The sequence below is a fragment of the Labrus mixtus genome, chromosome 8 (genome assembly GCF_963584025.1).
Source record: "Labrus mixtus chromosome 8, fLabMix1.1, whole genome shotgun sequence".
In the NCBI taxonomy this organism is placed as follows: Eukaryota; Metazoa; Chordata; class Actinopteri; order Labriformes; family Labridae; genus Labrus; species Labrus mixtus.
In genome coordinates, this window is record NC_083619.1 from 28,600,253 (window position 1) to 28,622,072 (window position 21,820).

The 21,820-nt window shown below is 43.7% G+C and overlaps 2 protein-coding genes across 2 annotated transcripts in view; both read right to left on the reverse strand.

Annotated features, from left to right (window-relative positions):
• The window catches only part of oc90 (otoconin 90), a 433,801-nt gene that overhangs the window by 159,479 nt on the left and 252,502 nt on the right, over positions 1 to 21,820 (reverse strand). The window lies entirely within an intron of this gene.
• Positions 1 to 21,820, reverse strand: part of adcy8 (adenylate cyclase 8 (brain)) — a 104,933-nt gene that overhangs the window by 39,189 nt on the left and 43,924 nt on the right. Inside the window, exons 3-7 of the mRNA XM_061043564.1 lie at positions 20,929 to 21,059; positions 19,770 to 19,881; positions 18,581 to 18,708; positions 13,796 to 13,954; positions 12,218 to 12,488 (exon numbers count right to left, since the gene is read on the reverse strand). Of these exons, the coding sequence (XP_060899547.1) occupies positions 12,218 to 12,488; positions 13,796 to 13,954; positions 18,581 to 18,708; positions 19,770 to 19,881; positions 20,929 to 21,059 (801 nt within the window). The remainder of the gene's footprint in view (positions 1 to 12,217; positions 12,489 to 13,795; positions 13,955 to 18,580; positions 18,709 to 19,769; positions 19,882 to 20,928; positions 21,060 to 21,820) is intronic.

Genomic DNA, 21,820 nt, shown 5'->3' on the forward strand with positions numbered 1-21,820 from the left:
TTTTAGAATGGGTGTGTATGTGACTTCCTGTGCTTCTGCAGCCAGCCTCTAGTGGACACTTGATGAACTGCAGAATTTTGCACCGGCTTCACTTTTCAACACCGGAGGTTGCCGCTAACTCTAGCTGAGAAGTAAGAAACCCCCGTTTTGTTTTGTTTGAATGGTCGGATAATAATGAGAAGTAAAGTCATCATCATGGGGCGGGTCATTTGTTAATTCAGAAAGTCCCTCAGAAATATGTTAACTTTTCTTTCATGAATGCAATGTGCTCCTGTCAAAAAAATAATAAAGGAAAAGTTGAAAATGTCAACTTTTTTCCCACAACACTGTAAAAAGTGAAAGGGGTCCTTGGACTTGAGAGGTCATGAGTAAACTGAAGGAGGTTCTCCGACCTGAGCAAAACTAATCCGCCGTACCGAACATCGATGTAGAGTTTTAAACTGGTTTAATTCAGTTTAATGTTAGAGAATGATATTCGCTGTAACTCAATAAAAAAAAGATTTAAAAAATGGTATATTGTTGTTCTGATTAAAAGTATCGACAGTCACAAATTGGGACTGTTTCGTTCTTGTTTTATGCAGTCTGAAGTGTGCCGACCCAGAAAATAATTTGGGCTTTTATTTTTTTTCATCCAGTCTTTGAAAAGTGATCAAAACAAAATTAATGAAGGTTGTTCACCACCCACAGAGTTTGGATTTTAAATTCGCTCAAGGTTATTTTAGTATATGCAGAAATAAAAGTGAAAATATCTTTAATTTGAAATGCTTGTGTATTAACTGTCAGGATTAACTAGTTAGTCGTGATTAATTAAGGTCTGAAATTCATGCATTCACTTTTTAAATCTCATGTCATTTTGTCCCTTCAGGCTCTCCGTAGATAGTGGTCCTCAGTGTCTCCCTGTAGTCTCAGTGATGTAAAAGAAGGACACTGCTGCATCTTTGAATGTCTCATTTCACTTTAACAAACTCTCAAACAGCTCAGCTGACGAGTCCAAAGTAATATCCACCTTATGACATCACACATTGACCTTATGACATCACACATTGACCTTTGTTACCGTTCCTTTGAGCTGTTTGACATCAGTTTGGGATCCCTAACCACTTCCTGTTTCTGTGATTAACTTCCTGTCCTAACCTTCACTCTACCAGAAGGTCCTCACTGTATTTCAAAATAAAAGCAGGGCTGAATTCAAAGCGAAAGTAAAGTACTCTCAGCTTAAGACAGTTCAAAATTTCAAAATAAAAGCCTTTCTATTTTTATTTGTAAATGTGATATAATGGAATTTCAAACATGCGATTAAAAATGTGATTAATTGCAATCAACTTAAAAAATTTAGCGATTAATAACGATTTACAGCCCTACTATTTACACATTTTTATTGATTTGATTTAAGTTAATTATTGTTGTAGAGATGGTAAAATACAGATCAACTCTAAAAACAATAATGTCAGTTTTAATGTCATCGTAAAGTGAACTAAAGCCCCGTGTTCACCTAGCGTTTCTTTTCCGAGCGCCAGCGTCTTTTTTCAATTGTTTCTAATGAGTAGAGCGCGTTGGCAGCAACAGGCGGTTGCCAGGAGAAAAAGCTCCAAGAGTTTTTTTTTCCGAGCGCTCTGCCTGTTTTGTGTTTTGTTCTGAACTCTGAAGTTGAAAATCATCATCCTCCCTCCCTCGTCTGATCAGGACATAACAATCAGACATATAAAACATGCAGTAAAAAGTCACAGAGCAGTGTCGGTCATACAGCGGCTGTTATCAACAGACTGTTGTCATGGAGACAGGACTGACGTGCGGCGCTTCATGCAGGCACTCCCGAGGACACAAACGCGTTCTGGACACGGGGCCTGATGTTAGTTCATCAAAATGTAGAAATAATTAAAATACTCATTCATCAAATTCAAAATTCATTTTTTTTCTAGCGGCACACTTCAGACTCGTTACACGGACCAACTGGAGGAAAGTAAATCCTGGAACAGGGTATTAATTAGTCCTAAAGTCCGTGAGCTACACGATACCCTTCTCAGGTGCCTTTAGATTACTCATGACAGGACAGAGAAAAAAATAAGTTGGTTCTTGTTTTGCTTCGGGAAATCTTCTTCTAAAAAAACAAAAAGTAGACGAGAGGAGGGAGAGAGAAAGAAAAAAAAAACAGTTATCTGTCTAAAACCCCAGCTACCTTCTCTTCCAGGCTGGAGTCTTTAAACATCAGTGAGAACGGCTTGATATGCTCTCTTCTCAACTTATCGCCACTCCGTAAGTCGATGGCGCTCTCTATTCGCTTGTTAATTTCCTCAGGACCAGAGTGGACATGCAAAGCTTGTGCGAGATGGTTTGGAAGCAGATTTATCGAATTTCTCGTTAGGGCAGCCAGAGTCTAGGGGGGGAAAGCACATGCACATAGAATGAACCTGCTTGTCCCCCTTTTGATTGTGTTTTTTTATGTTTCATCCAAGTTACAAATGAAAAGAAGAAACAGACACACAGTTACGTTCATTACATACACAAAAGAAAATAAAGAAGATTTAAGGGAACAGGAAGAAAAAAGGGAGGAGACCAAAATGCAACATTGGCTATCAGACAGGCGGCTCAGGGCAGGCCATGCATCTCTCAGTCACTCAGCGCAGCGTACCAACATGTTAGAGGTGACAAAGCTTGTAATTATGCACAGGTTATAAACACAGCTGTCATTTACTGTCCACAAACGTGATAGCAAAAGGGAAAGAAGCGCAAATGGAAACCCGTTGAGAGCATGAAATGAAAGTGAACACAAAAACACTTAAAGGGGACATATTATAAAAAATCCACTTGTACAGTGTTTTTGAACATATATTTATGTAACCTGAGTGTCTACTGACCCACAACATGTGAAATAAACCATCCAGTCCTTTGTTTGTGGTCTGCATAAGTCTTACAACACAGAGTCATTGCATTTAAAGAGACACACACACCAAAACGGAGCGTTCTGAGAGAGCTGGTTTATACAGGGTCACAAACCTCCTCTGGTGCTTGATTCATGTTATATTTTGACCAAAGCACAGCACAGATGTTTCATTTAGACCACAGGGGGACTGTTTGAAAAGCTGGAGGAGGGGGATGATATGTCCCCTTTAAAGAATAAAAATAATAAAAAACAGACTAAAAATGCATCAGGAAAACCTTGGAGTTAATGTGTAATACTGTGAAAGTAATTAAATGACACAAGGTTCTTTACGGGGTCTCCTCAGGTTTTTTAATTTAACACTTCATCACTCCTCGTCTCGCTTGGCCTCCCTTCTTTATCAGAGACAAAATTAAACCGAAGGTCGTCACCCTCTATATCTTTTTATCCTGACAGGAATGAATCTCGCTGCAGACAGAGCGACAGCAAAGTCTCAGAAAAACAGACTGCTCAAAGTAAGAAGGTCTTCAGAGCTCACACCACAGAAATACTGAGATATTAACCCTTACCCTAACCCTAATCTGAAGGTTTTGGGCACGTGTGACCCTCATACAGAACACGGGACACTTTTTAAAATCTCTAAACACATCAAAGTCCTCCACAGTGATGTCTACATATATCTAAAGGAGGACCCTTCCCCTTACTTCCCCCTCTACGAAGTCCACACTGCGTTTCGTCAGCGCCACAGTTTTGCGCCGTCAGACGGCGGGCGACTCGCCCCACTGGAGCGTAAGCGCAGCAGAGCGGGAATAAAGAGAACAAAGTGCAAACAACACGTTGCTTTGTCTTTCTGAGTTTTGACGTAATGTTGATAAAAGTGATGGAAACTACAATCAGGAGTCCGTTTACTGTGTTTTATTTTGAAATCTACCAGACGCTCTGTTTGTTTCCTGGTCTGACTTCCTGTCCAGGTCGATCTATTCTGTCCAGCTTGTCTTGGCCTGCAGCAGGCTCCGTCATGTATACACTCAGAAACGGTGCAGACTGTTGTCATAGAGACAGGATGGACATGCAGCACTTTTTCTTCTCAGCACACAAACAATTCATGTTCATGTTTTTCTACCCGAAAAAAAACGCTAGTTGGACTCGGGTTCTAATACTAGTTTTTCAAAATGTAGAAAAAAATTTAAATAAATGATGATAAAAAATGTATTAACTGACGATACTTGACTTATTGTGCATTTTCATTCTAGCGGCATCTTCAGACTCGCTACACAGACCAACTGGAGGAAAGAGCGTCAGCTAACGGCGCCATAGTACACGACGCTCGTGGACTACAGCATGTGGAGAATTAGCAGGTACTGTAGAGCGCTGCAGGACGAAATTCTACAAAAGTACGGACAGCTTTTATGAATTTTTGGGTCGATTTTGCAGTTTGGGAAGAGAAATGCATCGTCAAAACATTAGCTAGTTAACGTTAGCTAACGCTAGTTTCAGGGTCACTGTCAGCTGTTAGCGTGTTCAGGGGCTTTGGTGTTCGTTAAATGGTTGTTATATTTTGAAGAAGTTAACACAACATGTTCGGCTTCACATCTCATTATTATTTTAAATATTACACATTTTTTCCTCATTCTTTGTGATGAAATCAAACATGTAAAAAAAGCGACCGCTCAGTTCCAGGTGAGCTCCTGTCAGTCCTCCTGGAGACGTCACTTTCTTTAAGGAGAGGCACTCGAGGTGAACGCGATAAAGATCAAACGCCAGGAGTCATTTTCTCACAGCCGTTGACATTAGCTCTCCACCATTAGCCCTGAGTTAAGGAGGCTGTGTGGCAACTTGGAACAAATTACCCTTTGGAGTGTCTGAGCCCTGTAGAGCTGGCAGCCATTAAAGTGATTATGAGAGAAATGTGTGATGCTGGAGATGTGTGTGTGTGTGTGTGTGTGTGTGTGTGTGTGTGTGTGTGTGTGTGTGTGTGTCTCAACATCACCGACCAGGCTAATGTCTCACCTACTCCGGCTTCATCCACCGCTTTCATAAATGAAATCCTTCATGCCTGTGATCATTAAAAAATCATTTTCAAGATGTAAAGGAAATGATGCTCTCAAAAAATAAAAAAATCTCTCAATGACTATTTGTCTTTTTTTCAATAAATCCGGGCCGTTTTGACGACCACCGGCTGCCATTAGGGGAAGATTTAAATCCAATCAGAGCTACATGCAGATTATAAACGACCTCACAGATCACCTTAAACTGCTGCATTCATCACTGTCAGCCGAGCGCAGACTGTAAATTAACATGAACAAAGCAACAGCTGCCTGGGAGCCAAGCCAGAATATGTAGAGCGCCCTCTGCTGACTGGCTGCAGTAGCATAAACCCCGCCTCCTCGTGCTAACAGATGGGACTTGGGTCAAACTATAAAGCTAAAGTCAAAGCTGGATTCTGTTGTGACGGTTCTTTACTTCTTATCAAGCTGAGTCATGTCCAAAGTTCATCTTTTCTGAATATGCAAAACAAAGCAGATGTAACGTCATGATTGACAGCTCTGTTGACAAATGAGGCTCCTTGCAGCGTTTTCGGAGCAGAGGAGGAAAGGCAAGTGTTTGCTTCGGTTTGTTGGAGGGGCGTGGCGTCAACATGTTTAGCATCTAAAGGACGTCACCAGTGTGTTAGCACCTGTCCAGTGAGAGGGGGGTTTTGTACAATACAATATGAGATAGAGACATGCTGTCCATATATATACAGTCAATGACGTCAGCAGAGAGATTTTAACATACAGTTACCTGTGACAGCACTGGTCACAGGTAACTTTCCTGAGTACTTTCCTGTGACCAGTGCCACCGTGTTTGGACTAAATCTTCCTCTGGATCTGAATCGTGGGGACGTTGTCGATGCAGCAGGACTGTTTGTGTTTGAATTATATGAAAAGGAGAGTTCAGTAAATGTTCAAATGTTGAGTCAAAAGACAGTAAAGACCGCTGTTTCTGTGTCGATGGGCGGACAGATGCGTAGATTGTGGCTCCTGAGCGATAAGCAAAATTTGACCATTGCTCTGATTCGACTAGGAAAAGCCTTAGTCAGGGACACATTAAGAAACTTGTAACAGTCAAATGATATTAATACCTGATTTGATTCCACTACATTTAAAAATAGAAGTCCTTCAGCACCCCATATTGGGTCATTTCTGATTTCCAGTTATCAAAACCTGCAGGCAAACTTCTGCAAGCTGCACAACTATGAAGGTATTGCAATGTTCACGAATCAAAATAATTTGATACGTGAACAAGTTTGAAGTTATTCAGCCCTTCCCTTTACACCCGTCCTATGAAGTAGATGTGTTTTTCTAAAGCTCCAGTACTTTATGATACGATACTCCATCGTCCACTTCACAACCTTAATAAGTTCCCTGCTCTCGGGCATCCCGCTCCTGACACAAAGGCTCAGAGGAGGCCACGCTATGAGCCGTGCTGCCATGATTGTTTTTGGCGTGCATGTCCCTGAAGTAGCACACAGCCTAAAGGGCACGTGCGTCCACCTCTGACATTTCTCTTCCGTATGCAGGCCGGTCGATGCAATGTTCCTCCCAGCAGTGGCTGCATGTGGGAAGCCAGTGTAGAGGTTACATGTATGATACATATTAATAACAGGACATGTTTGTCTCTTGGAAATGCCAACATATGATGCCAGGAAAAGGGCAAGTGGAAGGGGGGGTGTTTCTAAGTAATATCAGAGGATTTTCATGCTCCTAGGTCTCACATGCTTGGTAGTGTGACAGATTAACTTAATGCTTCAGAGCCAGAAAGTTGAATTCAGTGCAACACGACTTGTTTGGGAGCAGCGATCTTCAAAGGGACCACAAACAGGCTTCAGGGCAGATACAGGATCTGAACTTCAAACCGAGGTACAACGTGTAATATCTCCACGACTACTGGACGGGTTTCTCTGAAACTTGGTGCATATATTCATGGATGAATACTAATGAAGTTCCCCTCGACATCCTCCAACATTTCTATGTCTGGATTCCTCTAGAACTGGTGTGAATGTTTCCACAAACCCACTTTTTTTTTTTTTTCAAAGATTTATTTTGGGGTTTTTTGTGCCTTTATTTGAGAGATGGGACAGAGGATAGAGATGGAAATCAGGGAGCGAGAGAGAGAGCGAGGAATGACATGCAGGAAAGGAGCCACAGGTCGGATTTGAACCTGGGCCCGCCCGCCTGGTAGACCACAGCCTCCATACATGGGGCTAACGCACTAACCACTGCGCCACCAGCGCCCCAAACCCTTGTATTCTTAATCTGATGGGTCGATTGAGATTATTTTGAATGTTTCTGTGTTACAGCTTCCTCTCTGAGAAGAAACAGGCAGCAGTGTCAAACAATCGTTTTTCTGTTATTGCACCAGCAGGACTTCAGAAAAAAGAATAAGAAAATACTATCCTGGGGTAATTTGGTCATTAAAGTTGCTCTTATGCACAACAAAGCAGTATGTGAGCGATGTTTAACCACATTTAGCATGTTGAACTGCAGGGAAAACAGAAGGCTAAACGTTAGCAGGCTAGAGCTGCTAGCGTTAGCCACACTCGGTAGCTAACGTCCTTGCTGACAATTTTGAATACACTGTGCTCAATCTGCATTGATTTCTGTGTTTTTTCCTACATTCAGACTAGCAGATTAAATATAATTTCCATATATCTGACTGGGCAATGAGTCAGTTAGGAACATTCTTAGTATGATTGCATCCATCTTGAATCATTGCTAAAGGTAGGAAGCACAGGACAGAACAGCTTCTAAGTGAATACTGACAGAGGACAGTTTGAGGACACTGATTGGAGTCCCGAGGTGGTTTACAGAAGCTTAAATCAGGACTGTGACTCAGGGGGAAGATGAGGGGAAGCAGGTTCAGGCGGGGACAAGGGAGGACCGAGGCTGGCGAGGAGGCGGAGTTAGGTGGGGGCGTCATTACTTTAAATATTTAACAGATTTTATTTTCCTGCAGATATTAAAAATCTGAACAGACGTCTCTGGTCTGGAGTTCAGCGTGCAGACTCACAGGCTTCCTGGGTTTTTTTTTTCCTGAGGGAACACACAACCTGCTTTGAGGTGAAGGCAGTGTGACAGTGCAGTGCATCATGGGAGCCGGCGGGCACACAGTGAAGCGTGAGCGAGGTGAGGACAGAGCCGGCACACAGACCGCTGATAGCTGGGAGTCTGATTTCAGGGGCTCCACGTCCAGGACTCGAGGGTCCCCTCTGAGGAGAAACCTCAAAGGTTTGATTACATGCAATCAGCCGTGATCGCTCCCCCGTAAACGCTGTGCTGAGCACGATATGATGTCATTTATCATCAGTCTACTTCACAATAACACACAGGATGATTGGAAGATAATAGCTGCACCCGTTACCTGATTACTGATGTTTCACGCAGGACGATGAATCATCTGTCATTAATCTTTATCTCAGCTCTGACACAGCACAGTGTATGGATGTTCCTATTGTTCATCTCAGCTCGTCAACTATGTGTCTGATGTTCCTCCGTTAGGATTATTGATGACCACAATCAGTGGCGCCGCCAGGATTAAATTCATAGTAAGCACAAAAACCTTTCCAGTGCCTGTAGGACAACTTGATCTGCTACGATTCCACGAGCACATACATGCACCATCGCAGTGACCGAGCGAGCAAGAAAAAGAGAGAGAGGGCATGCTAACTCTACCTAAACAACACCAAAACTCAGATTAACCACAAATAGTCAGAAAAAGTGTAGTTAAAAAGAGTTTAAAAAGTGAATTATTGTACTGTAGTATCTCTGAGGAGGAAGATGTGTCCGCACACTCGATCAAATGCCACAAAAAGTTTTTATTTCATCACAATCACAACATTTGGACCAGAGTTCTTCTTCAGGTGGTAATTTTTTTAAACAAAGTTATATACAGATTTCAACACCAACAGGCTGATAGACACTGTGTGGTGAAACGTTCAAAATGTCCCAGAGTGAAAAATGTGTCTCTGAGTCATGACTGTCTACAATGAGGGAGAAGCTTGAGTCCCGCTGGCTGTGTTGTTGTCAGAGCCGTGTTTACATGGACGGGACGGCCGGCTCCTCCCCTTGTGTATAAAAGCTGTTTTAGTCAAGAACTAGAGAGAAGAAGAAGAACATACTCACTGATTATTTGGATGTTAGTGAGAGTTTTTAGATCACGCTCATTCTGTGTCAGTTTACATGAAATGTGAAGCTACGAGCTAACTAAAGAGCGCTAACATTAGCATGCTAACACAACAAAGTGAAGCTACGAGCTAACTAAAGAGCGCTAACATTAGCAATGCTAACACAACAATGCAGGACACAGCTGATTACAGCTCGAGCAAAGGACGATTTTGTCCACCGCTTGTGCTTAACTCCTCCGTGCAAACACGAGGGGAGAGGGTTTGGAGGTGTGTCTCTGGAGGAGAGCAGAGGCTTCAGTATAGAGGAGGCGTGGCCAAACAGCAGTTTGTTTTGGTTTCATGCTGGTGCTCAAGGGCGACATCTACTGGATCAAAAAGTCGCCCATTCTCTCTTTTATAACAAACAGCTTGATTAAATCAGAAACTTTGCAAATTCCCCTTTTCTCTGCATTTCCCTCACTCCCATCCCTTGCTTATACTTTCCTTCTGTCTGATTTGACTCACACATCCTAATATTCTACCTAGCCCTCAATCCAGTGATGCTGAAAACTGAGTCAGACCAACAAGACGGGCGGACAGGAATGCAGAAGAAAAGAAAACCACCGAAGAGGCAGAAGTTGGGCTCCAGGCAGAGCCGAGCGATGACATAAAAGAATCTTCAAAACTCCTCGGAGAAGCCTTTGATATGCAAAGAGCCGCACTGTGGAATGACTGTCCTGACAGGCTTTCATTGTGCATGAGACAAAGAAGTGGCACTTTTTAGCCAAGAAAAAAAAATGACATTCCTGTGAATCCGAAACGCACTGTTACATCAAATATATAAGCTCCTGACAGGCCTGCAGAGGAGGAGGAGGAGAAGGAGCTGCACAGACCCTCGTATATACACCAGAGGTAACACAGAGGTCACTGTTAGCTCATGTCTGCAGGAGAGGAAACGAAGCAGAGGCTGAGCACATTCGTCACAAGCTGAGAGTGAAGGCAAACAGTGCAGACTCATATATTCTAATTCAACATCTTTGTAACCACACTGCAGATGAGATTTGTTGATATTGCAATTAGTGCAGGAATGACTTTAGATTGAACCATCTGCTAGAAGATGATTGCTTAAAATCAAGCAAAAAAAAGAGAGGTGATTCATTCAATATGTAACTCTGACACCTAGTGTTTAAAATGGGTACTGCAGTCTAAATTCTAAACATTGTAGAGAGCTGTCTCCCCCCCCCCCCCCCTCCTCTCTAGAGTCCATGCTCACTCAGGTCACCATGTGGTGGACTCTGAAGCTTCAGTGTTTATCCAGCTCTGCATGGGTCTGTAAACCTTTCTGTGTTCTAACCTCTCTCCATTTTTCAAAAGCATCTCCAATATTGATCCTAGTTTGAGCACGTTTCTGCTCGTGGAGCTTATTAGAAACATGCAGAGGCTTTTTAGGTCGGGTACAATCACTTCTATCTGAACCACTTCTCTTGCCCGCTTCCATCGCTGCAACACCTGTTGGTTTGACCTGGGCTAGAGCACGCAAGGGGTAGAGAGCGAGCAGGGAGACAGGGAGGCGTCTGATTGGTTCATCAGATTGGTACCTCGTGGCAGACATTGGTCAAAGTTTTTACAGGCTTACAAACTGATACAGATGATGGATTTTCTTCGTTCCTTTTTCAGAGAATATGAGTTATTAATTTCTATCAGGACCTAAAGACAATTTACACCAAAATCTTAAAAAGTTGATCTGGAGGAAAATTACCAACCTTGCCGTTAAGCTAAAATGCATGCTGTACTTTGATTCGGAGCGGACCGGGACGTTACATGGAAATAGTTGTCTGTGCTTTTCTTTGCCAGAGAGAATAAAAGTGCTCATTGAAGAGAATCCCCGTGTCACAGCATCATTCAGAACTGTCACAACACAACACAGGAGCCCACAGCTTACACTGATATAATCTGAACCAAGACTTAAAAGGCCCATATTATACTTTTCTGGTTTTATATGCTCTTTAGTGTGTTCTCCAAGTGTCCTGTGCATGTTTAGGCACATCTATGTGCAAAAACTCAAAGTCTGCGGAAACGCGGCTTCTCCTACGTCCTCCTGTTAGCTGTAGCATTAGCTGCATGTAACGCTCGGTTCTAGCCCCCCTCGAAAAGAATTTGCCAGTGTGACGTCTTGTCAGTGTGATATCACTGATCTAAGCCCATTGGCTCGTTGTGGCCCTGCAGCTCATTTTGTACGCCCATTAACTTCTGTAGCACGCCCACGATATGCCGTAGCCTGCGGTAGCACAGTAGTGCTAAGGTGCTAATGTTTTTGCTCCCCTCGGACGGAGCCAGTGGCTGCATTCCCAATATGGTAAAAGGGGCGGGACATTTCCGAAACCGTGCTGAACGACTGACCAATTACGACATAGCCGACAGGCCGACCAATCAGATCAGACTTGGCACACGTGGGGACTCTGAACGTGGGCACTTCAGAGCCTTAGAGAGAGAGTCAGAAGTGAGCCGGTGCATGGAGCGGCAGTTCATGAAAACAGACACTTTTTTAGAACTTTAGCTATTGTGAACATACTTTAGTAGGTACATTAAATATTAAATATACGAACCCCAAAAAAGGACATAATATGGGCTCTTTAAGACTTAAAGTCGACTTAAACTTGTCAGCGATCAGAAACATCACCTGACATGTCAACACGGCGCCTCGGAGGGAGGATCGGTTGTTAAAAAGCATTTTATGGTTACGGCAAGACAAATGGAGGCGGGATGTGATGAAGATGATGTTTGAATGAGCAACACAATCAGAAGCTCGTCCATCCTCACAAACACACGGTAACACGTTACCATGGTTACGCAATCTCTTCCCTGCAAAAAGCCGTTCACTCATTTTCAAAGAAGAAAAAAAACTACCGATGAACAAGCAGGACAGCTGAGAAGATCACATGCACTGTGAAAAAAAGAAAAACGTCTTTTAAAATAAAACCATCTCGCCCTGCAGTCAGTCTTATCTTTTTATAAAGTCGCCTGACGGGCAACGACTGTTTTACTCATTTAAATAAAGTGTATAATTGTGTTTGAATCAAAATAACTCTCAGCTGCAGAACACGTTTGTTTTTGAAAGAAGACGTTTTTTTTCTTTCACAGTGTTAAAGTGATAAACATGATCCGAGTCACAAGCAGCGGCGGCGGGGACTTACGTTCTGTTTCCCCACGATGTTGTCGAAGGGGAGCTCGGGGCTCCAGGACGCCTCGTTGAAGGTGGTGCTGCTGGCCCGCCGGTCGGCAGAGCTGGCCGACTCCTTCATGATGTCCTCGGGCAGCGTGAGCAGGCTCTCCTCCGGCTGCTTGATGAGGTACGTCTCGATGTTGTGCCGGCGGAGGAAGTCGTTGCGGTCCTTCCCGTGGCCCTCCTCCACCTCGTAGTCGTCGTTTAAACAATCCAGGGCGGCTTTGGAGATGTGGATCCTCCTGGAGCATGACAGGATGGAAAAGGTCCCGTTTCATTTACTTCCATGTTGTGCAAATGACATTAAAGGTGCAGTAAGACTGAAATACTCTTGTATCTTTTACAGGAAGAACGAGCGACATGTCACACATCAATAAATCATAAAGTCTGTCCTGTGTAAATGTGTCTCTGAGTCATGACTGTCTACAATGAGGGAGAAGCTCGAGTCCCGCTGGCTGTGTTGTTGTCAGAGCCGTGTTTACATGGACGGGACGGCCGGCTCCTCCCCTTGTGTATAAAAGCTGTTTTAGTCAAGAACTAGAGAGAAGAAGAAGAACATACTCACTGATTATTTGGATGTTAGTAAGAGTTTTTAGATCACGCTCATTCTGTGTTAGTTTACATGAAATGTGAAGCTACGAGCTAACTAAAGAGCGCTAACATTAGCATGCTAACACAACGATTCAGGACACAGGCAGCAGCTCGAGACAAGGACAATTTTGTCTGCCGCTTGCACCTAATGGTGCTTTTATGGTGCTGCCGTGGTGCTGCCGGTTGATGTTGTACATCTGGGTTTAATAAGGAGCACGTGTCCAAGTTTGCAGCGTCACTCGACAACAGATGCCGGCTGGATGTTTCAATCCAGCAGCGAGAGCGCTAACGTCACCTCCTGTCTCGAGGCCAAGCAGGATCATCAGGCAGGGTGAAAATCCACAGAGGATTAAACCGAGAGACACTTTCAACTGAGCACGGAGAAACATGTCATCACTGTGCATCAAACTGCCCACAACACAACAACCACAAGACAAAAACTAGCATCTTTTTCCTCAGGCTTCTGTGTTTACACTTAAATACCCTCAGAATGAACACCATGATCTGTAAGATTTAAGGTTCTTGGTTGGCCTCCAAAAATATTTTGTTTTTGTACAAAAGGAAAAAGATGAATCAGAAGGTTCTGCACTTTTTTTTTCCGTAAACACAGCTCTGACAACAACACAGCCAGCGGGACTCGAGCTTCTCCCTCATTGTAGACAGTCATGACTCAGAGACACATTTACACAGGACAGACTTTATGATTTATTTATGTGTGACGTGTCTTCTTTTAAAAGTGATACTGTGACATGGAACATGGAAAAGAACATTTGTGACATCTGGTGTAGATTCATTTCCAGCTTTGCGTTTATCCTCTCACAAAGATTAGCATGCTTTGCTTGCAGTGAAAAACATTTGCGCATTGTTTTTGTTTAGCTTTGCCTCTGAATGTAATCATCTGCTTCTGTGTCCACTACCAACAACCACATTTAAAGCTACATATTTGGAGTGTACTCACCCGGGGATCCCTCCAGACTCCAGCTTGTTGGCGATGTCCACGTCCCAGGACCAGACGTCAAACTGCCACTTCCTGAGTCCCAACACACCGCACAGCACCGAGCCCGAGTGGATGCCGATTCGCATGTCGATGTCGTGTTTCGTTCGCGATCTCACATATCTGGAAGACACACGGGTAAGTCCAGTTCAGTCAGGATACAGTCCTTATTCAAGCAAATCATATGTTCACTTTAATAATGTTCATTTTTTTGTAGACTGAACAGGTGGAAGAAAAAACAAGGTTGTGTTTGCACGTGCTTGGGAAAATAGTAAAGATTATATTTATTGTCATAAATTCTGAACATTTAACAACTCAGCATCTGGCTCTGATAAATGAACCCCAAAAAAAACAAAACTGCAGTTCCTTAAGTGTCCACTTGAGGCTGCTTCCAAAAGTGAGTCGATCCCCATTATAGTGTTGTAATCAAGATCACACTAACTGAGACAAAGAAATACCCAGGACCAGAGTGCTCCAAGACCGAGTCAAGACCAAGACATTTAGGGATCAAGACCGAGTCAAGACCAAGACCGAGTCAAGACCAAGACATTTAGGGATCAGACCGAGTCAAGACCAAGACCAAGGCAGGGCGAGACCAAGACCAAGACATTTAGGGATCAAGACTGAGTCGAGACCAGGGTAGGGCTAGACCAAGACCAAGACCAAGACCAAGACCAAGACCACACATTTTACTGAAGAGTCCTCATCTTGTGTTTAGGGGGCGTGTCACTCACTTAGACCGTAACACCGGGAAGGTTGCGGTCGTAACCGGGGGATAAAAATCAAACTACAACTGAAATGAAGTTATTTGTTTTCCTTCCTAATAACAGTGATGACGTGGAACAATATCCTCTCCGTGGTCGTCTTGACCGGTCTTGATTTAAAATCCAGAGTCCCCCCAGTCTGAGACTGAGACAAGACCGAATAAAAAAAAGTGGTCTAAACACGACACATGTCAAACTGTTGTTTTATATTCAAGAACACAAAGCATTTCAAAGAGCATTTTAAAAAGAGCAGAACATCATGTTGTCTTTTCATTCTTTGTTTTCCCAGAAGACGACAGAAGCAGGACAAAGTGAGGCTGATAGACGTCTGTGAGGAGCAGAAAGACCTGTCCCTCCCAGCCCATCCCGCCCCGCCACAGCCCGCCCCTCCGCTCTCACTTCATGCCTCACAGCAGCAGTGAGTGATGAATGTGAGGTGAAAGGCATCCTGGGAGTTTAGGACAGGTGCTTAAAGTCAGCGTGCTGCTGAACGGCTCCCCGGGCTGGAAGTAAGCTCGAGCAAACTGCAGTTATTCATGATAACGATGAGGACGATGATGTGATACTTTACTGGCTGTGCAGTAAAGATCTTGACCTCCCAGCAGAGGTCAAAGGTTAGTTCTGATTCGTACATCATCACACCTGCCTTACTTTAGTTTAGAAGGAAATGAGCTGATCCGATGTGACTATCTATTGCTGTCTATTTTCGACGGAGCTCGCTGTTAGCACGCGTCAAGCTCGACAGAATATGACAACCCGGACAGGAAGTCAGACAAGGAAACAATTTCAAAATAAAACACAATAAAGGGACTCACGATCGTATTTTCCATCACTTTATCAACATGACGTCAAAACAGGCACCGAGTGAACAATGAGTCATCCTCAGAAAGACAAAGCAACATGTTGTTTGCACGTTTTTCTCTTTTATTCCCGCGTGATCTTGGCGTTCTCCTGTGATGTGTGAACAGCTGATCATGTTACAGAAACAGATCCAGTGGGGCGGGGCGCGCAGAGCATGTGAGGATTGGGGGTAAGAGCACGGAACCAAGTGTCAATCATTAGCCTGCACAAAAGGATGTATGCGGACAACATTTAGTAGATTCTGTTTATATCACTCACTTATGAAACTGCAAAAACTAAAAGAGCAAAAGCTTCAAATCAAAGTGTTACAAAGAGGTATATTTCTATCTGTAGCCTGCGGTCAGTTCACACGGACGATCACTCTGTTTTGGGTTTGTTTTAGCTACTCTTTGTTGAGAACCAATCACAAAGGAGATGACTCGACCAGAGCCTCCCCCGCTCCCTGCTCGTGTTTGACCTCGGGGATTTTAACAGGAAAACTTCCATCTTGATGTGCATTAGTGGTGATGATAAACCAGGCCTGGAGCTCTCTGTCGGGTGTTTTGTGACTCGGCTCCTGATGAGGCCGACCTCTTGTTCATCATGAACATCAAATGAATATAAATGACGGGAGATGAAGAGTAAAGAGTACTTAGAGATAATTCAGGTTATTGAGCTGACACAAAGGTGGCTGTTAACCCCGCACGTATGAACATAAAGAAGTATGTCACAGGAGTTTATGTAATGAAAACAACATCTCTGTTGTTTTAGGCTGAGTCACTCTGACATCACGCTTTGACGGAGCAGATACACCTCTGAAACATTCACTTCCACCATGAAGTTCAGCTGCACAGCGATGGAGGACACAGGAAATCCTAAATAATACAGAACGTTGATTCAGTTTGCTGTGATTGTTCTTCACATGTTTTCATTTGTCTTTAGTTTCTATCATAGAGTCGTTTATATTATATCTCTTTCTCTCTTAGGTCAGATTTCCCCCCGATGTTCCAGTCATGTAATTCAAGTTATTCTTCTAATGCTCCACACACTGCAGACTTCTACCTGCTGGAGCTGTGAACATATTCTATAATTCATTCAGCAGATGCTTTTTATCCAAAGCATCGTACATCAGAGAGTGAGAACAACACAAGTGAGGAAACAACAACAGGAAGTGCAGACTGCGTCCTCAAAGGTCCTGACACAACAAGGAGATCGCCGGCCGTCGGTCTGTGTCCTGCTCCGCCCCTTTTTTGGGCAATTCAACATGTTGGTTCGGCGACGGTGGTTGGTCGGTCGCCGCCCCGCCCTCCTCAGACTGCGTGTATTTGTTGACAAGCAGAGGGGTGGTAATGTCATGGTTCAGTAATATTAACAGATTTTGTGCAAATCTGACTCTGCAAGCTTCTTCAGCACATTGAAGAGACAAGATTTTGTAGCTGCAGCTCAGCTCAGCTCCTCCTGACTTTTACTCCGCCTGCCACTGAGGGTTGTCGACACACAGTTGTTCTTAATAACCGGACTGCTTGTTTGAAGAAATGGAGACCTCTGTGGATAACTCTACTCCCCATAAACACCCTGTGAATGACTGGAGGGTCACTGTGAGATGTTTTAGAAAGCTTCACAGCCGGCACAGCTCTGTGCACGTTGGTATTGGATGTGAATGAACGACGCCGGCAGGTCTCTGTATCCGTCTTTTTAATGTACATGTTATTAATTAACATTGAAGCCGTGTGTAGCAGGTTGCACTCCTCCCACAGCACAAAGTGGTCGGCTTGTACTCAGCTCACCATATCGACTTAATAGTTCACATCACAAATCTCACAGCTTATCCATCCCTAATCCCTCGATTTCCTCTCGACATCAGTCCTCCCTCTCCTCCCTCTCTGTCACACCCGATGTGTTTGTGATGCTGCCAAAATGCTGCAGCAACAAACAAGATAACGGGGAATGAAAAAAAAAAAGCACATCCTCCAGGGTGTTTGAGACTGTCACAAAGAAGGGCAGAGCGACGTTATGTCTGCTGCATACCCTCGATGTGAAGATTACACCATCAGCTATGAGTTGTGATTCATGAGCTTATGAGATCTGCAAATCCTCGTCGTGTAATATATTTTTAAAATGACACTGGGAAATATTTTTTTCCTTTTCAGCCCTGTGATGCACGAACGTGTGACATGATTTGGACCCAGTGATTGTTTGTTTTGTAGAAACGCAGCCGGGGGGGGGGGGGGGGGGGCATTCTTGCAAATGCAAATATTTCAGTGAGGCGTCTTTCAGATCACAAAGCGTGCATACAGAAGAGATGCTCTGTGAGAGATGATGAGAGATGAGATAACTGCGGGGAGGGGTTAGAGGCTGCAGCGTGGAGCATCTTTCAATGTCTCATTTCACTTTAACAAACTCTCAGACAGCTCAGTAATATCCACCTTATGACATCACACATTGACCTTATGACATCACACATTGACCTTATGACATCACACATTGACCTTATGACATCACACATTGACCTTATGACATCACACACTGACCTTATGACATCACACATTGACCTTATGACATCACACACTGACCTTATGACATCACACATTGACCTTATGACATCACACATTGACCTTATGACATCACACACTGACCTTATGACATCACACATTGACCTTATGACATCACACATTGACCTTATGACATCACACACTGACCTTATGACATCACACATTGACCTTATGACATCACACATTGACCTTATGACATCACACACTGACCTTATGACATCACACATTGACCTTATGACATCACACATTGACCTCATGACATCACACATTGACCTCATGACATCACACATTGACCTTATGACATCACACATTGACCTTCCTTTGAGCTGTTTGACCTCACTTTGGGATCCCTAACCACTTCCTGTTTCTGTGCTTAACTTCATGTCCTCACCTTCACTCTACAGGAAGAGTCCCGAGATCCCGAGAGATCGGGGGAATGACATGCAGGAAAAGGAGCCACAGGTCGGATTCAAACCCGGGCTGCCCTCCCTTGGAGGACCACAGCCTCCCTACATGGGTGTGTGCGCTCTAGAAGTGTTGGTGAAGATAAAACAGAATCACACACAGAGACAGAACCAGTGTGGAGGACGTACCTGATGGTCTTGATCATGCTGAGGCCCATCTCCACACAGCAGTGGGCGTGGTCTTGTCTGGGCTCAGGTAGACCGGACACGCAGTAGTAACAGTCTCCGAGGATCTTTATCCGCAGACAGTGATTCTCCTGCAAAACCAAAGCTCAACATCAGGTTAACTGTAGACTAGAATCCAGAACGCCTCCTGACCTCACAGCAGAAGAGAAGACGAGCGGTGTTCAATAGAAACAATGAATGAAAAATAAATCAAGCGTATCAGGTCGGTTCCACTTTAACGCGCAGACCGTGAAATCCTGACCGGCCAAGCGTGGCGGTCTGATCTCAGACGAGCAGAAGAGCCCACAGAGTGAGTGTCCAATCAGTTATTCACTCTGGTGTTTTCAATTAAATATTCATGCAGCGACTGGAGGAGTTTTATGAAACCCCTTAGAAGGTGAGGACGAGCCGCGTGAAAGCCAAACCGAGAATCGTCTGGGTCGTCTTTAAATGTACAATATGAAGACCCTCAGAGCAGTAACTGGTCCAGCCTCAGGACCCATCAGCAGCTCCCAAATTTCTGATATTTTTACAACCAATGAGATTTGTTTTATGAAAAATGGTGCAATTTTGACCGCAGACTGTCCAAACAAATCACAAAACAAACGTGTTTTAAATGTGACCGTTAGACCTTTTTGACACTTTTTTTCCCGGTCCAACTGAAAACGACTGCATGACCCCCTTTTGGGTCCCGACCCACCAGTTGAGAACCACTGCCTTAGAGGCTGTCGCAGTGAAGACGAGCCACGTGAGAGGCTACAGAGAATCGCCCTGGGTTTTTCTTTAAACGTACAATGTTGAATTTTATGACACTGTTTACATTCAAATATCTAAATTAATTCAAAATGAACTAAACCTGTTATATATGTTTTTCAAAGACAGAGAAATCATGTTTATCGTTGCCGTGGAAACAGTGGCTGTAATGTCAATGACCGCTGCATAATGAAGCGTGAGCTGCTACTGAAAGCTGTCGTACTGTTCCTGTTTGTGCTCTCCTTTTGTTATTGTTTTGATGAATTTACATAGTGCACCTTTAAGATATGGAACATAAAGTCCAGATCTGATCGCACCCCCGAGTGAGGAACACGCCCTGGTCTGCTGGATGTTCTTTTTCAAAGCGTTTGATTTGGGGATGAGAATCTGCATCACTTACATGTGCGAGGCGGTCGAAGCGTGCAAAGAGTTCGTTCAACATTCGCACCAGCTCCTGCGCCGACAGCGTCGTGGAGAGGTTTGTGAAGCCTTTAACATCTGCGAAAAGAATGCTGAATAAAATACGGAAATGTCACTTTAATATCCAGGTCATCACACAAATACTTTAAATACTGACTGCAATATACACTCAGGGAATGAAAAAAAACAACCCTGCACATTTAAGTTAAGTCCTGCTTTCCCTGAACAATACAAAATGAATATATAAAAAGTTTGTATTATGACCTCTAACACAAGTAGCAGGACATTATGTGATTTTCATGGTTTTAAAAAAAACTGAGATGCATGTCAGAATAATGTTGCACTTGTACAGTTTGAATTGTTGGTGCAAAAAAAAACAGCTTTCATAGAAGTCCAGATTTAAATGTTGAGAAGGAGGCTCTTTTATTAAAGGTCACATATTGTAAAAAATCCTCTTCACCATGTTCCTCTAACTCTAACATGTGTCTCTAGTCCGTCTACAAACACCCCAATGATGAGAAAAGTCCATCCTCTCCGTCTTCTGCCTGCTCCACTTTTCAAAAAATGTGTGCTCAAACAGGCTGTTTGGAGATTTTCCCTTCATGACATCACAAAGGGCAGTAGCCCCTCCCCCAGGTGGGTGACACTCCCACAGCTAGGTGTTTGTTCTGCCCTCTGAGTCTGCCTTCTCAAAACAATAGGACATGGAGCGAGAAAGCACCGAGTACACCCAAGACCTTCCAGAGAGGGGGCGTGGTCAGACACAGCTCATTTACATATTTAAAGGTACAGACACAGAAACAGTCTGTTCTGAGCAGGGCTGAAATAGAGGGGTTTATAGACATGATCAAATACAGGATCAGAGTGGATTTAGAACAAGAAACTCCACACACGTTTTGAGGAGCTCTGAGACTTATTTACACTGAAGAAGAAGAGGAGGATATGTCACCTTTAAGTGTTACTGGTTAAACTGGGGAAGTAGGGAGGGTTCTGGATCTGTAGACTGGTTTGGTGGATGTTAAAAAAATAAACCTTCTGACATGTTGGCTTCTCAGTTACTGTCTTTGCTCATCTGCATCTTTTATGTTTCTGCTGATTATGAATGAGTCAAACAGAAAGCCAACGGGCGGCGTCCTCACCTGACATTCTCGTAGCGGTGGATGTAGATTCTGTGAAACTGGTGCTGGAGGTGTTCGTCCTCTACATTTGTCATGTCGTTGATCATTTCCAAAACTACAAAACGCGGAAGGACTGATAACACCAGTCTCTCCTGTGGGGGAAGAAAATAAAACACATAAGTCGTCTGAAACAGTCAAAGTATCCTCTCTGTGAACGAGGAAACCTGGACCTTATTTTGACCCCCTTTGACACGGGGGGGGGGGGGATGGACCTTTATCTTTAACCGAAAACAGCAAATACCTTTACTTCTGACTTCATTGTCAAACACAGAACATGTACCTCCTTTTGTACCTGTCTTGTGTTTTATGTCACTAAAGAATTTGTATTAAGGGGCGTGTCCAGAGCGGTGGGTGGGTGCTGTATACACGTGATAATATCTTACATAAGATGTACGTTAAAGTAAAGTAGTGAGTTTAAGAAGCTCACTTGTGTTTATCTCGGTGCATAGATTCAGTTTAAATGTGGTCCGCAGTGGATGACATAACGTCCAGATTAAGAGCAAAGAGGGATTAGACACAAGTCAAAGAAAAAAAAAAACTATTAAGCAGTCAAACACAAGTGAATAAATCTTGTCAAAACAAATTACATAAAGGTCTGTCTGCGAGAAATGATTTCAAGGAGCGCTCTGCCAGCCTAAGCTCCTCCAGCAGGATCCTGCAAAGCCTCCAGGCCTGCAGAAACAACACTGAGATACACATTTTGATCTCGCCGTCATTGTACCCATGCAGAGCCGCTTGGCTGAGGCAGAAACAGATTTGGAGTGGGAGACATCCAGAGTGTTTTTTTTGGCCTCAGGGATCATCGTCAGCGCCAAGTAACTGCCTCCTTCAGTGACTCGATACATAAAAAAAA